Here is a 16,096-nt window from a genome sequence, read left to right on the forward strand (position 1 = left end):
GCCTGTCACAGGGATTCGGCTAGCAGGGTGCCACACCCGCGTCGACGCGACGCAACGTGGGTGCGGCATCGGGTGCAGTCAACCCGACCCTGAGTGTGGTCAACGCACCCAGGGTCATTTTGGTCTAATTTTCGGACTTAAAAAAAATTGCCAAGAAAAAATTTTTTGCCCTATATGTCACAGGGATTCTCCAACTAGGTGCCGCACCTGTGTTGCACCCGCACCCGATGCGGTCAACCTGACCTTGGGTGCAGTCAACGCACCCAGGGTCATTTATGTCCAACTTTTGGTATATATATATATATATATATATATATATATATATATATATATATATATATATATATATATATATATATACTTTTTTATATTTTTGCCGCACCCCCGCACCCAGGTTTTTTGAAAGTGCTGCACCCCTGCACCCGCACCCATGTGACATAGATACTGGCTAACTAATCAGAGGGGGTGCTGCCCCACTCACGTTACTTATTTCATTGCTGGATCAACCTTCCGGGCTATGGTTTCACTGCTGGATAAACAACTCGGCAAAGTGGCGCTTTAATAAGTTGTGGCTGTTATTCATATGGATCTTCGATAAAGGCTGGACCCCTCCTACAGGAAGATTAAGTATGTAGTCATACCCACCCACCAAGTGACCAAGGTCTCCTCCTTGTGCAAGGCCGACAGTAAGGGGGTTTCGACTGGCGATGAAATTTTTTGGTTTGCTAATTGGTAGCCTTTCCACTTACCCTAGGTTCTCGGGAGAGTGTGTGTCTTTAAATATATGATGACTCAGGGTTGAACAAAGTATTAAAGTGAGTGCAACCAGGAGAATGAGAATACGCTTGTTGCAATTGTTAAACAACAGAGACCAGTGACAAGCAACAAGTAACAAGAATTTGAATTCAAAACAAAGCCAATCTGGCAAACTTCTGAGAAAATATGAAGAAAACATACCCCTACAGTTCCACCATATTCATTAATGACAACAGCCATGTGAACCTTCCTGATTCTGAACTCTCTCAGCAAATTCCAAACAGACATTGAATCTGAGTTTTAAACATCAAATCATCAGTACAATTGCTAGAAATTGACAAGTATTGTTGGATAAACAAGGACCTAGATGATGCATTATAAAAATATGCTAGTCACTGTACAGTTTCTTTAACAAATGGTCTCATAGCTACTTGTTTTGTTCCATAAACTTCCCAAATAAATGTAAAAGATGAAATCTTCCAAGATAGTTGATTGAAGCACAAAAATTAGATGTTACAGGAACAATACATCCATCATGGAATTGAAAGATAACAATTACCAGGTACAAAATATGCAGGCTTGTGAGCAATTTCTTCAACAGTTAAACTCTCAAGTAGGTCAGTCTACAAATCAAATAGATCTCATTGTTACAGTGAAACTCTGAAGAATAAACATGCACAAAAGAAAAAAAGAAAAAAAAGAAAAGCATGCAATGCAAGAGATACTGCAACCTGTGAGGATAACATGGAATTACAAAAGCTAACCTTTTCAACATAATCAAGCATGTCCATTGCATAAGCAATACCAACAATATTGTCAACTCGCTGCTCAAAAACGGGCACCCTGAAAGTTTCAAGAGAACCTGTTTAGACAGAGGATATTGTGGTATAAATGCATATTAGTGAATAACATTTTTTAATTGGTTTCTATACCTGGAATATTGATGAGTTACCCATAAATTTCTGAACTCAATCAGAGTTGCACTAGCATCAATTGCAACAACATCAACAAGGGGAGTCATAACCTCTCGAACATGTGTGTCTTTAAACTCTAGCACATTTTCAATCATATCCTGTAAAGTATTTAAATAAATGTGTAATGAATATGCATTAATAAAGATCCTGATTCCTTTTAGGCAAACACTGTTTAGGATATACCCATCACTTAAGAAATAGAATGTTCTTGACCATGCGCCTTAATGCAAACAGAATGGCACAGAATGAACAATAATCGCTCCTTAAGCAATTAAAAAGATGGCTATTTCAATTAGCTATGTTGATCGCCCCGCAAAGGTCTGAAATAAAAATCATAAAAAATTTCAACGAGTCAAACATGTGAGTTAATAATGTTAATTGATGTCTTCTATTTTTCAAATGATGAACTTACATTCAGATTATTTTTTTCAGAAATTGATGCTAACTTTCAACTGTAATGAGATGGATAAAATCCAATATACATGCAAGAACACGGTTTCAATCAAGTAGAATACTTGATTGAATCACCAAACCACCCACACAAGGGTCTAATAAATTCGATATTTCATAGAAGCACTCAAGAATGAGTTATGTTTACAATGCCTAAGAAGGCATATTTATAATACAAGAGGAGTCACATGGGGGCAGCCCCATATGGCTGTTGGGGCTGCACCCAACGGTCACATTTGTGACCGTTGGGGCAGCTCCAACAGCTATATGGAGCTGTCCTTATCACAAAAGTGAAAAAAAATAAAAATAAAGTGCAAAAAAACAATGCAAAAATAAAATAAAGTGGGTTGACGCCTATGTAGTAAAAGAACCGAAACACCCCTGATGGGTATTTCGGTTTACAGTGAAGTATATACACATATATGTATATGTATATATATAAATATAAAAATATGTATATTTTAGCACCCCTTCAAACTCATGGTAGAACAACCGAGAGTTTGCCAAGTAGGAAGTGAAATCTGGGTGACGGTAGCGCTTTGGTGAAGAAATCCTTGAGTTGATACTCTAATGAAACATAAGGCAATGTGATAGTCTTCTGCAGGAATTCTTCACGAACGCAGGAATTCTTCACGAACGTTGTGGCAATCTATCTCTATGTGTTTCGTCTTCTCATGGAATATATGATTGCTTGCAATATATACAGCGCTCTTGTTGTCACAACACAATTTTGAAAGTTCTGCAGTATGAACCTCCAAATCTTCAAGAAGTTGTCTCAACCATACTAACTCAGAAGTAGTAGTCGCCATGGTACGATACTCGGCTTCAGTGGAGGAGAGAGACACTTTCTGTTGCTTTTTGCATCGCCATGAAATGAGAGTTACCTACAAATACACATAAACCAGTTGTTGAGCGTATATCATTAACATCTCCTCCCAAATCAGAATCAGAATACACAATGACTTCTAGTGAGGAGGAGGATGATAAAAACAATTCAAGGTTAATAGACTTTTTAATATATTTAACAATTCTCGTTACAACGCTTATATGCACTGTAGTGGGAGCATGCTAAAATTGACTCGCAGAATGAATAGCATGAGATATATCAGGACGAGTAACAGAAGATAAAACAAAGCCCCAATCATTTGTTTGTAGGGCGTTGGATCTTGCAAGGGTTCTCTATCATCTATCTTCATTTTGACATTTATGACTTCCAGAGTATCGACCAATTTTTCATCCAAGAGTCTTGATCTTTCAATGATCTCCGTTGCATATTTAGTCTGTGACAAAAAATAACCACGATGTGAGTAAGCAACTTCTATTCTAAGAAAATAGCGTAAAAAACCAAGATCTGTCATATCAAAGTTGGCTTTAAGCACATCTTTGATATGTTCAACTTCATGCTTATCATTTCTTTTGATTATCATATTTATGTACAGTAGTAGAATCACCATCCCTGCATCAGAAGACTTAACAAACAATGCACTATCAGTAAAGCAAAGATTTAAAATGAAATTGTGTCATCACTGAACCTATCATACCAAGCTTTTGGAGCTTGTTTTAATTCATAAAGGGCCTTACATAATCAGAGAGTTTTCTCATGCACTAAAGTCAGGTCAGGTGGTGGATCCATGTACACTTCCCCATCCAAATCACCATTTAAAAAGACATTTTTACCATTCATTTGAATATAGGTCATTTCCTAATCGATGTTATAGCAATAAGAGTTCTAACAATAGTCATGCGAGCGACTGGGGTAAATGTTTTATCATAGTCTATCATATATTATTGACTTTACCCCCTTGGCCACTAACCTAGCTTTATACCTCTCTAATGTTCCATCGTATTTGGTCTTTACTTTGTACACCTATCAGTATCCTATAGTTTTTCTTCCTTTAGGTAATGTTTGGATCTCTCAAGTTTTTGCTCTTTCTAATGCTTCTAACTCATCGTTCATGGCCTTGACCCATTCTTGACGATGTTTAGCTTCATGATATGATTGAGATTCATGATACGAGTGAATAGCCATTAGACAAGATCTATACCTTGGTTCAAATGAATCATATGATACAAATCTACTAGGCGCTTTTGAAATTCTTATGGATTTCTTAAGGTTGGAAGAGGCTTCCTATTGGCTTTGAGAGTATCTTTCTAAAGCACATGGTGGGTGATCTTCGGTACGTCGAGCATAAGCTTGTAAATTATTGTGAGATAGGTCTTCACTTTCAAGACTCCTACTCGCATTCTCATTTACCTCGTGTATGTCTTGGCTCTCATGAGAATTTTCACGCTCATCATTGACTAGGTCAAAGAGGAACGAATAATCATAACTCTCTTGGATATTTTTTTTGCTAAAACCATTTTCATTTTCATTTTCAAGAAACGTAACATTTCGAGAAACATACAATTTGTTTCTTTCAATATCATAACACCTATATCCTTTTTGGTTTTCGGCATAGCCCAAAAACACACAAGAAATGACTTTAGGGGAGAGTTTATCATTTTTGTTGGTAAAAACAAAGCATTTGCACTCAAAGACCCTCAATCTTTTATAATCGGGAGATGTTTTACAAAGTTTTTCAATAGAAGAGACATTTTCAATATTTTTTGAAGCCATTCTATTTATCAAATAGACTGCCGTAAGGGCAACTTCAACTCAAAAATCTTTTGGAACATTTCTAGACAATAGAAGTGTTCTAGTGGTCTCAATAATGTATCTATGCTTTCTTTCGGCAAGTCCATTTTGTTGAGGGGTGTATGAACATGATTTTCGATGTATAATCCTATTTAAACCAAGATAAATTTCAAATTCTTTTGACACAAATTCTCCCCCAGAATCAGTTCTAAAGATTTAAATATTGGTTTTGAATTGATTTTTTATATAGTTATGAAAGTTTTTAAAATACTCAAATACTTCGGATTTGTGTTTTAAAAAGAATATCCAAGAGTATCTACTATAGTCATCTACAAATACAACATAATAGTAAATGCCTTCTTTGGATACGACTAGTGCGGGTCCCCATACATCCGAATGCACTAATTCAAATGAATTCTTAGTTATAAGGTGCCTTTTTCCAAAAGGTAGAAACTTCATTTTGCCAAGAATGCAATCTTCACATACAAAATTTTTTTCTTTACAATTTGAAAGAAATGGAAACAAATGTAATTTGGTCACACTATGATGTCCTAGTCTTTTGTACCAAATTTCTATATCTTTCTTTTCTACAAAATTACAAAAAAAATGTTTTGGTAATTCGAGATTGTTCATGACATAGAGATCTCCTCTTCTATGGCCTCGTCCAATCGGCTTCTTGGACTAGACTTGTATTAGATAATCATTAGATGAAAAAACTATTTTGCAACCATATTCCGCAATTTGAAAGACCGATAAGATATTTAAATTTAGTTTTGGTACTACTCTAATATTTGGTATGTGAAAGATAAGTGTTTTTTTATAAATACCAAGACTTTTGATTTTTAAATATGTGCTATCGGCGGTTGAGACACAAGAATAATTTGAATTAAACTTGCATTCGGTTAATATGGACTCATTAGGAGTCATATGAAAAGATGCACCGGAGTCTAGGATCCAAGAAGTCTTACCATGGTTGTCGCTTGTAGATATAGCTGCTTCCAAATAAGAAGGAGCTTGAGCTTTAAGCATGGGTTGCAATGCCTCCATTAGTTGAGCCAAAGAGAGGGAACCAATGCATTTGGAGTTGTCTACTTCACTCCTTTCAACCGAAGCCACTCTTTTGTCTTCTTTATAATCCTCATTTCTTTTGGGACAAAAAAGGTTTGATGTGTCCCAGCTTATAGCAATGATAGCAAATAATTTACCGCCTTTTTTAGAATCATGATCACCCCTCTTTTCATAGTTGTTGGGGTTTCTATCATTCTTATTTCTTACAAAATGAGGTGGTTTATAACTCTTGGTATGATTTTCGGGCTTTGACATGGCAAGCACGAATTCTTCATCCTTAGAAGTGGACGGCCTCTTCAATTTATTCTCTTCCATGGTTAATTCTTCAAGTGTTTCAACTATAGAAGGGACTCCTCCTCTATGAAGAAGAGTGGATTTAGTCCCTTCAAATTCGGGCATAAGCCCATTTATGAATTGATAGAAATGCTCTGCTTTGCTTCGATTTGATTTGATTTTTGCGAAGCTCAACATCTTGTGGACAATGTCACTTTGGCTCAAGAAGAGCCAATTCGTCCCAAAGGAGAGAGAGTGCATTGTAATATTCCCTTATGCTCATCTCCCCTTGAGTCATGGTCCTTACTTTATTTTGGACGTTACATATATGCGCAATATCCTTAAGACTATACATGACTTTAAGGTATTTTCATGCATCACTAGCGAAGTCAAATTTCGCCCAACTAGAGCACTTGTGGATGTCCATACTATTGATGAGCCATCCAATAATTTTGGAATGACCCATTCTCCATTCTTTCTATTTTTTCATATTCAAAAACGGCCTTGGTCATTTCTTCTCCTTGAAGAGCAACTTCCTTTCTATGTCACATGGGTGCGGGTGCGGCGCAATTTCAAAAATTTTGGACACGAGGACTCTGCTATATATATGTATATATATTTTAACAACAACAACTACACCTTCATCCCAAAACAATTGGGGTCGGCGATATGAACCAACAAAGAAAATCATTTTGGGTCTTCCACATGAATCCTTTTCCTCCAATCATTTCTATCCAATGCTATGTCCTCGGTGAGGTTCAAAGCATTCATATCCTTTCCTATCATCTCCATCCAAGTCTTCCTAGGCCTACCCCGACCTCTTTTAACTAATATATTTTCCCATTTCTCCATCCTTCTAACTGGAGCATCATTAGGCCTTCGCCGAATATGTCCAAACCACCGTAAACGATTCTCTCTCATCTTATTTTCAATGGGTTGTATATATATTTTAAATATATATATATATATAATAAGACTCGGTCAAAGTTGTGCCCATTAGAGGATACAATTATATATATATATATATTTTTAAAAATATATATATATAAATTGATTTTTTTTGTTTTTTGCCCTAAAAAATAGACGAAAATAAAGTCGGTCAAAGTTGACTGAGTCCAAAATGTGGACGGACTCAGCCCCGGTGCGTTAACCGAGTCTGACATTTGGTTGATCGTGTATGCCCCGTGTCCGAAGCCGCACCCGTGTCAGGGCGTGTCGATGCGGGTGCATCGACGCGGGGTGCGTCGACCCCCTAGTCGAGTCCGTGTGACATAGCTTCCTTTTCATTCTCAATTTTTGTAAGAATGAGTTTAGGCTACTTTTCGGTGCCATCAACCAACCTCCAAAGCCCCTTTTCCCAAATTTTATGTTTTACTATGGATGCCCACATTTAGGCGTACAGGAATGAAAACTATCACTTCCATCTCATTCTCCATTTACAATAAGAGAGAGGAAAAGAAAAAGAAGAATGGAAAGGGAAAAGAATGAGAGAGTACAATACAAGACTTTTGGAGATGGCTCGCTTCCTAATGCACCAAGCAAAATTTGAATGTATTTTGCCAAGTCCACGGTCCTCCTCTTGATCATGATCTTTCTTCTACCAAACGCCATTTAGAACACCAAAGCCCTTATACCATGTAATGAGATGGATACAATCCAATATACATGCAAGAACACGGTTTCAATCAAGTAGAATACTTGATTGAATCACCAAACCACCCACACAAGGGTCTAAAAAATTTGATATTTCATGAAAACACTCAAGAATGAGTTATGTTTACAATGCCTAAGAAGACATATTTATAATATAAGAGGAGTCACATGGGGGCAGCCCCATATGGCTGTTGGGGCAGCTCCAACAGCTACATGGAGCTGTCCCTATCACAAAAGTAAAAAAAAAAAAAATAAAGTGCAAAAAACAATACAACAACAACAACAACTACGCCTTCATCCCAAAACAATTGGGGTCAGCGATATGAACCAAAAAAGAAATTCATTTTGGGTCTTCCACATGAATCATTTTCCTCCAATCATTTCTATCCAACGCCATGTCCTCGGTGAGGTTCAAAGCATTCATATCCTTTCCTATCATCTCCATCCAAGTCTTCCTAGGCCTACCCCGACCTCTTTTAACTAATATATTTTCCCATTTCTCCAACCTTCTAACTGGAGCATCATTAGGCCTTCGCCGAATATGTCCAAACCACCGTAAACGATTCTCTCGCATCTTATTTTCAATGGGTGCAACACCTACCTTCTTACGTATCTCTTCGTTCCGAATCTTATCTTTTATTGTATTTCCACACATCCATCTAAGCATCCGCATCTCAGCTACACTCATTTTTTGAATATGATGTCTCTTGGCAGCCCAACATTCCGTACCATATAGTAAAGCGGGTCTAATAGTCGTCCTATAAAACTTTCCCTTCAACCGCAATGGCATTCTACGATCGCACAGCACTCCAGTAGCACTTTTCCATTTCATCCACCCAACCTTTATCCTATGATTTACATCTCCATCAATTTCTCCATACTTTTGAATGATGGATCCCAAATATTTGAAATAATCATTCACCGGTATATCTTGCTCACCAAGCTTCACTACACTCCCATCCCTACTTCGTTGCTTACTAAACCGACATTCCATATATTCAGTCTTACTCTTACTCAACTTAAAACCTCTAGCTTCCAATGTCTGTCTCCATAATTCTAACTTAGCATTAACCCCAGCTCTAGACTCATCAATCAAAACAATATCATCAGCAAACAACATACACCACGGTACATTTTCTTGAATTGATCTCGTAAGCTCATCCATCACTATCGCAAATAGGAAAGGGCTTAAAGCAGATCCTTGATGTAACCCAACCGTTATCGGAAAATTGGTTGTCACCCCTCCACAAGTGCGGACATTGGTTACTACTCCTTCATACATATCTTTAATTATACTAATGTACTTGAGAGAAACACCTTTCTTCATCATTGTCCACCAGAGAACGTCCCTAGGTACTCTATCGTATGCCTTCTCTAAATCAATAAAAACCATATGCAAATCTTTGTTCCTCTCTCTATATCTTTCAATAAGTTGTCTAAGAAGATGTATAGCTTCCATAGTTGATCTTCCAGGCATAAAACCAAATTGATTCTCCGATATCATGACAACCTTCCTCAACCTAGACTCAATCACCCTCTCCCAAAGTTTCATAGTATGACTCATGAGTTTTATACCACGATAGTTTGTGCAATCTTGTATATCACCCTTATTCTTATATAAAGGCACCAAAGTACTCTTCCTCCACTCATTAGGCATCTTATTTGTTCGCCAAATCAAGTTAAAAAAATTTGTCAACCATTCTAAACCTTTCTCTCCCAAGCATTTCCAAGCCTCGATAGGTATACCATCTGGGCCAACTGCCCTTCTTGATTTCATTTTCTTCAAAGCCTCTGCAATTTCTTTCTTTTGAATCTTGCGCATGAAGTCACGATTTATCTCATGAAAAGGAATGGAGAAGTCTCCAAGATCTTGAGCATGACTATCATTAAATAGCTTATCAAAATAATCTTTCCATCTCTCCTTAATCTCCTCATCTTTGACTAAAACCCTTTGCGTTTCATCTTTGATACATCTAACCATACCCAAATCCTTCGATTTCCTATCTCTCATCTTTGCAAGCCTATAAATATCTTTCTCGCCTTCTTTGGTATCCAACTTGTCATAAACCTCCTTATATACCTTAGCCCTCGCGTTTCGAACAACTTTTTTAGCTTCCTTCTTTGCTATCATATACTTCTCCAAATTCTCATTATCACGACTCTTACTTAGATTTCTATAACACTCTCTTTTAACCTTAATAGCTAATTTGACATCCTCGTTCCACCATGATGTATCCTTACCTAGTGGTGCACCGCCTTTAGACTCACCCAATACCTCCTTAGCTACTTTTCTCATACCACCCGCTATCTTATTCCACATTGATTCTGAATCCTCCTCGAGACACCAATCAACTTCCTTAACTACCTGCTCTACAAACATTCCTTGTTTAGCTCCTTTCAGTGCCCACCACTTAATTCTAGGATCTATCCTATGTCTATCCCTTTTGCGGCATTGTTTAATTCTAAGATCTAAAATTAAGACTCTATGTTGTGTAGCTACACTTTCTCCTGGTATAACCTTACAATCGATGCAACAACCCCTATCTCTCTTTCTAAGTAGGAAAAAATCTATCTGACTCGTATTAACCCCACTTTTAAATGTTACTAGGTGAGACTCCCTCTTCCTAAACCAAGTGTTTGCTAAGATCATATCATAGGACAAACAAAAATCTAAAATCCTTTCTCCACTTTCATTTCTTTCTCCTATACCATATCCTCCATGGATATTCTCAAATCCCTCCCTACTAATGCCTACATGTCCATTAAGGTCACCGCCGATGAAAAGCTTTTCTCCATAAGATGTCTCTTATACTACTCCATCTAAATCTTCCCAAAATTGATGCTTAATGGAATCATCTAAACCTACTTGAGGTGCATAAACACTAATAATATTAATAATATCCGTACCTAATACTAATTTAATAAGTAAAATTCTATCACCCTTCCTACGGACCTCAACTACATTATCTATAAACTGACGACTCATAACAATCCCTACTCCATTCCTATTCCTATTTATTCCTGTATACCAAATCTTATATCCCCAAGGTTCTATCACTTTAGCTTTCTCACCTACCCATTTGGTCTCTTGAAGACATAAAATATCAATCTTTCTCCTACACATAACATCTACTAACTCTACCAACTTACCAGTTAAAGACCCTATGTTCCAAGTGGCTAACCTAATTTTATGGTCTTGGACTAACTTCTTTACCCCCACCCGTCCAACAAAGTGAGGGAACCCTTGCCTATTTGACACCACACCCGGGCGCCGGTGTGACGCGTCGCTTCTGGGCGACGACCTAGCAACCCTTGCACATTTATCACTGCCTCCGGGCCTAGAGAGTATAGCGCGTCGCTCAGTAGGGAACGCCCCAACGAAATTCTCATATTGGTTCATTTTCATAGGATATGACAAAGTTTTTATGCTGGCTGTCACAGGCCTACCGCAACCCTCCTCCTTTATCCGGGCTTGGGACCGGCAGTGTATAACTACAAAGTGCAAAAAACAATGCAAAAATAAAATAAAGTGGGCTGACGCCGATGGAGTAAAAGGAAAGAAACACCCCTGATGGGTATTTCGGTTTACAGTGAAGTATATACACATATACGTATATGTATATGTATATATATACATATAAAAATATGTATATTTTAACATCAACATGTACCAATTTTCTTGCTGGAAGTATGTCCAGAATAAAATTCATGCTCATTGCTCAATGTCAACTTTATATTTATCAAAATGTCTTCTAACTGGAGATCTGGAGATCAGTTAAAGCCAGCAAGAATGACAGTGTAACAGTACCAAGTTTCTAAAGGACTGCTAAGAAGAACAAAAGACCTTGATAACTATGGCTCTTGAAGTACTAATTCTGCACCACATGATAATCAAAAGGCTGCCTACCACCTAGATTACTAGATATCTTCCTCGATGCAATTGCAACCTCAAACAGCTGATGTTTCAGTTACATAAGCGCTTTATGGTCTTCATTAGTCTTCTTCTCACATCCAACAGGTGGTGAAACATAAATCGTTATGACGTCATGCTTAAAAGTCACAAGTGATCTTAGAAATTTGTTCAGTGAAAAGTGTTTGAGCAGACGCTTAAATTAGCGATGGAGAACGAATTCTAACTGGATATTGCTGCAACTGATAAGCATTGTGTGCACACATGTGAACCCAATTACACCATGCATATGCCCAACCCAACATAAAAAAGGCCCAGTCTAGCACTAGGCAAAAATTGTGTCAGAATGTGGGCCAACCCAGCCTGCCACAATGGGGCCAGATTTAGGGACCTGGCTTGATAAGAACCAAGCCAGGCTCAGTTGGGTCAAGACTTACCCAAAGGATGACCAGGGCTTTGGGGTCTGTCCTGAGCCCCGTCCAAGCCCTGCACTTATGGTGCGAAAAAGGCAGAGTTATGATCATGTGGCATCCATAGGGACACTTATGGTGTGTTGGGTTATACCATACTTGTTGGGTACTTTACCAAACTCTATTACAATAAGGAATTAGTTGACCCCTAGATGTGTTGGATTGTTCTCCTTTGACAGATCATTCTCCTCTTTCTCCAACAAACCACTCTTCTCGGTCTACTTTAGTTTTCATTCTTTACTTTTTGTTATGACTTAAAAAAAGATGCAAAAAACCTCAAATAAATGTTTGTCATAAACTTTGATCATGCTTCAAGAAGGCACCAACTCCAATCATAATCTTGTTAGACTTGTTTTCTTCAAAGCTTTGATGATTAAAACCTGTTACGATACCTCATCAATACTTAGAAGTACAAAGTCAAATCTACATTATATATATATATATGTGTGTGTGTGTGTGTGTGTGTGTGTGTACACATAAAAAAAATACAAAGTCAAATCTACACAATATGTAATATATAAAAACATATTGTATGATGGTTGAATTATGTATGGTTGTTATTATATGCTTACACATTCAATAATTTCATGCAACATGCTACACACAGAAATAGGGAGATCACACATTCTTTTTTTTTTGACATGCTAGTTTATGTGTAATAATTCCGACACATTTGACAATGAGTTAGCTAATTCACATCTATATTTGTCCATGGTTATAGGGTAACAAAAAGTTTTTATGCTCTCAAATGCTTTGAGAAGCTTAGAAGCAACTAATAATAAATTTAAATGAGTTTATGATGCACATACACCCATGGTAAACAGGATGTACTTGAAAGACCATACATGCTAAACTTATCATCACTATTGGGTTTCACTGACATCACAATTTTAGTAGAAAATATAGATAGCTCCACATTCAGATTTTAGAACATAAAATAGAAAGGAAAGAGAACTAAAATGAGGAAGCCTGACTTATTTGACCGAAAGGCACAAACCTGCTCTTCTTCTTCAATAGCTCCACTCAATTCTGCACCTCGCAGCATTAGCTTTAACTCATCTTCAGTAACATATGGTTCACTATGTGGAAAGATAGATCATGAGAAATCAGAAGGAATTCAATTCTATCACTAAAATACATAGGAGTATGAAAGAAAGATCTTGAGAGCAAAATTAATATTTATTAATACTTAATACCATAGTCACAAATCACATTCTTAGGATATTCTTGACAAGGGAATCTCTAGTGATATTTTGAAAAACTGTATTTTTCTTGGGAAAATCTCAGCAAATAAAAATGTTAAGATATTAAAAAGTTGATTGTTTTCATTTTAACGTTCATTCTTTAGATCCTTTACATACTTTTGTATTTGAAACTAATGGTGTTTATGCTCCCTAATGGTTACTTTCTTCATTCTTTCCAATGGGAATAGTCACATATAAAAGAGATGAAAGAGTGGAGATCCACCCTTAATCTTTCAAAAGCCATGCTCTCCCTTGGTTACACATCAAAGCAGCAGCCCACAGCCCATGAGATGTGAACAGCTTTTTTATATTTATGTTGTGTTCTGAAAAAAAGTTTAAGTGGAGCTGAAAGACAATTTCACCTCATGAATAATATAATTTCTCAAGTTGATCTTATTACTTTTTTTTCATGCAATATATTCAAATTTGGCGATAAGTTGAATATGATTAAATCGCTTTTTGTTGTTTAATAATTTTATCCTATTCCTTCTGCAATATATTCAAAATATCATTGATACATGTGACTATGATTAACACCTTACCTAAACCATATTGCAGTCATCTATCTATCTATACACATACACACATTAAAACCAAGTATTAAGACTGACAATTGGTGGAGCGTGTATACTTAATAATATGATAATACAGGAACCAGATATCCATAACAAATTTTGGTTGTGCAATGGGCATCTGGTCAAGGGTACTTCAAGCAAACAATGTCATTTTCTTCTTATTCTTTTTTTGTTTTGATCAGGTTGTGGTGCCATACTTGATATATACAACTACTTTTACATGTGGAATAATTCCACTGTTCTTATAATGTCTTGAACATAAGCATTTGCAATGAACGAAGTGGCTTAAGCAAAATATACACTCTTCTTGCACCTAGTAGAGCACTGGACAGCTCATTCAATCTGCAACAGTCCTTTGACTTTATCAACATGCAAGTTTGCTTCATGTATTCTTCGGCATCTTTTATTTTACACCCAATATTCAATAAGCTTCATAGATTTCACATAAAGATCATGCTGCAAGCCTGCTAGATATCTGGTAGAGCCCAAAATTATGGGGTAACAACCCTCTTGTGCACCCATAACTTGACAGATAATCTGTGAAGCCAGAACTTTGCCAGACAATAATCCTCCTAGGAAGAAACAGGATGAGATCACCGTTTATCAGGAAACTGTTTCTGCAGGTCTCACTACTAACGTTAGGCACATGAATGGTTAATAAGCAGAGCTCAGACAGAGAAGGACAAGTTCACCCAGCAACTGACTTGATTGAAAGTATACTAAACCAGTTAAGATGACATAAAATTAGACAGAGGTGCCAAAATAGAGTGTAGCCACTTGTTGATCATCATTTCTCAAGGCAGAAATCAAAGACAAAAACTCAAGGACAATATTACCAAGTATGAAGAGTACAAGTGATCAACCCATTGATAACTGTAACACGTCTTTGGTAAGTCCAGTTGAAGTTCAGACATATATAAACTGACGTACTTGGTTTGTTGAAAAAGCAACAGCAGATCATGTCAATGTAAGATACTCTGTCATCTTCCATTCTCTAAAACATGGTTGGATCAACAAAAGTTGATCACCCATATCTTTCAACAATTAGAATTCTAGGAAATAGGCAATTGGATTAGCCCCACCCTAGCCATCTTTGCATGTAGAAGAAGAAAAGAAAAGTTCAGCTTAACAAAATTAAAGACTACCAGATCAACAAAGAAGTATTGCAGTGCCCCAATAACTTGTATTCAAGGTAAACAGTAAGAACTGTCCAGATCACTTTCAACAACTTTAATGAATTGCCAGTTACAATAATTCACCCACATAAAGGACATAAATTGTGATAGGTCATTGATGAAGTGTACAAACAATGATACAACAGCACTGGACTCTACGAAACCAAGACTTTCCAAACATTGCATGAACCATTGAACCCACGACTGTTTGTTAAAGTCAAAACCTGATAGGATCATTGGGGATCCAAAAAGGACCAGTTGAAAAAAAGGCATTATACAAGTTGGATTAAAGAGGCATAGCAGAATATACTAATAATCCAAAGCACTATCATAAAAAGATGATGACCGCTCATGAAAATTATCAAGGCAGCACCTAGATATTGGAATCAACAACTTCAAAAGGACACAGATATGAAGTAGATTTCTCAAATAGAAGAAGAAAGCCCTTGTGCATTTGAAATGGAAGGCAACGGAAGAGAACTTTGTGAGCCTTTTGTTAAAACATTCCCTTCGAAGATTTGAAATGCATGACTAGCATGACCTAAGAAGTGGTGCATGACAAGCAGGAATGCATATATAAGAACGAGTAGCAAAAGATGAGGACAGGTGGTAAAGCAAATACAGTTCATCTCTACTCCATGCATGGAAAAGTGTATTTTTTTCTTACATGCCATTGACATAAAAAAAAAGGAAAATTCATATGGCAATAATTATTGCCAATTTTTTTAACAGAACATGTATTCAAATTTATAGGAACACGATACATTAGATGTACAGAAAAAGGAAAAGAAGAGTCCATGTCCTTCACAATTGCAAACATTAACCATGTTCTCTACTCTGTACACAATACAATACAATGTTGAAGGAAAAGGGAAGAAAAACGCCTGAAGCCACAAAGGAAGATACAAAAGAA

General features: G+C 36.9%; 1 protein-coding gene across 2 annotated transcripts in view; it reads right to left on the bottom strand.

The window, feature by feature from the left end:
- LOC149838401 (putative DUF21 domain-containing protein At3g13070, chloroplastic) overlaps positions 1 to 16,096 on the bottom strand; it is a 54,572-nt gene that overhangs the window by 12,010 nt on the left and 26,466 nt on the right. For both annotated transcript variants that reach the window (XR_016431959.1, XM_090006576.1), the window contains exons 6-10: positions 13,187 to 13,268; positions 1,689 to 1,828; positions 1,521 to 1,599; positions 1,316 to 1,379; positions 958 to 1,049 (exon numbers count right to left, since the gene is read on the bottom strand). Coding sequence is in view for 1 of the 2 variants with exons in the window: in XM_090006576.1 (XP_089862702.1) it covers positions 958 to 1,049; positions 1,316 to 1,379; positions 1,521 to 1,599; positions 1,689 to 1,828; positions 13,187 to 13,268 (457 nt within the window). In the remaining variant the exon portion in view is untranslated. The remainder of the gene's footprint in view (positions 1 to 957; positions 1,050 to 1,315; positions 1,380 to 1,520; positions 1,600 to 1,688; positions 1,829 to 13,186; positions 13,269 to 16,096) is intronic.

This window comes from Nuphar pumila, chromosome 5 (assembly GCF_984573655.1).
Source record: "Nuphar pumila chromosome 5, dmNupPumi1.hap1.1, whole genome shotgun sequence".
Lineage (NCBI taxonomy): Eukaryota > Viridiplantae > Streptophyta > Magnoliopsida > Nymphaeales > Nymphaeaceae > Nuphar > Nuphar pumila.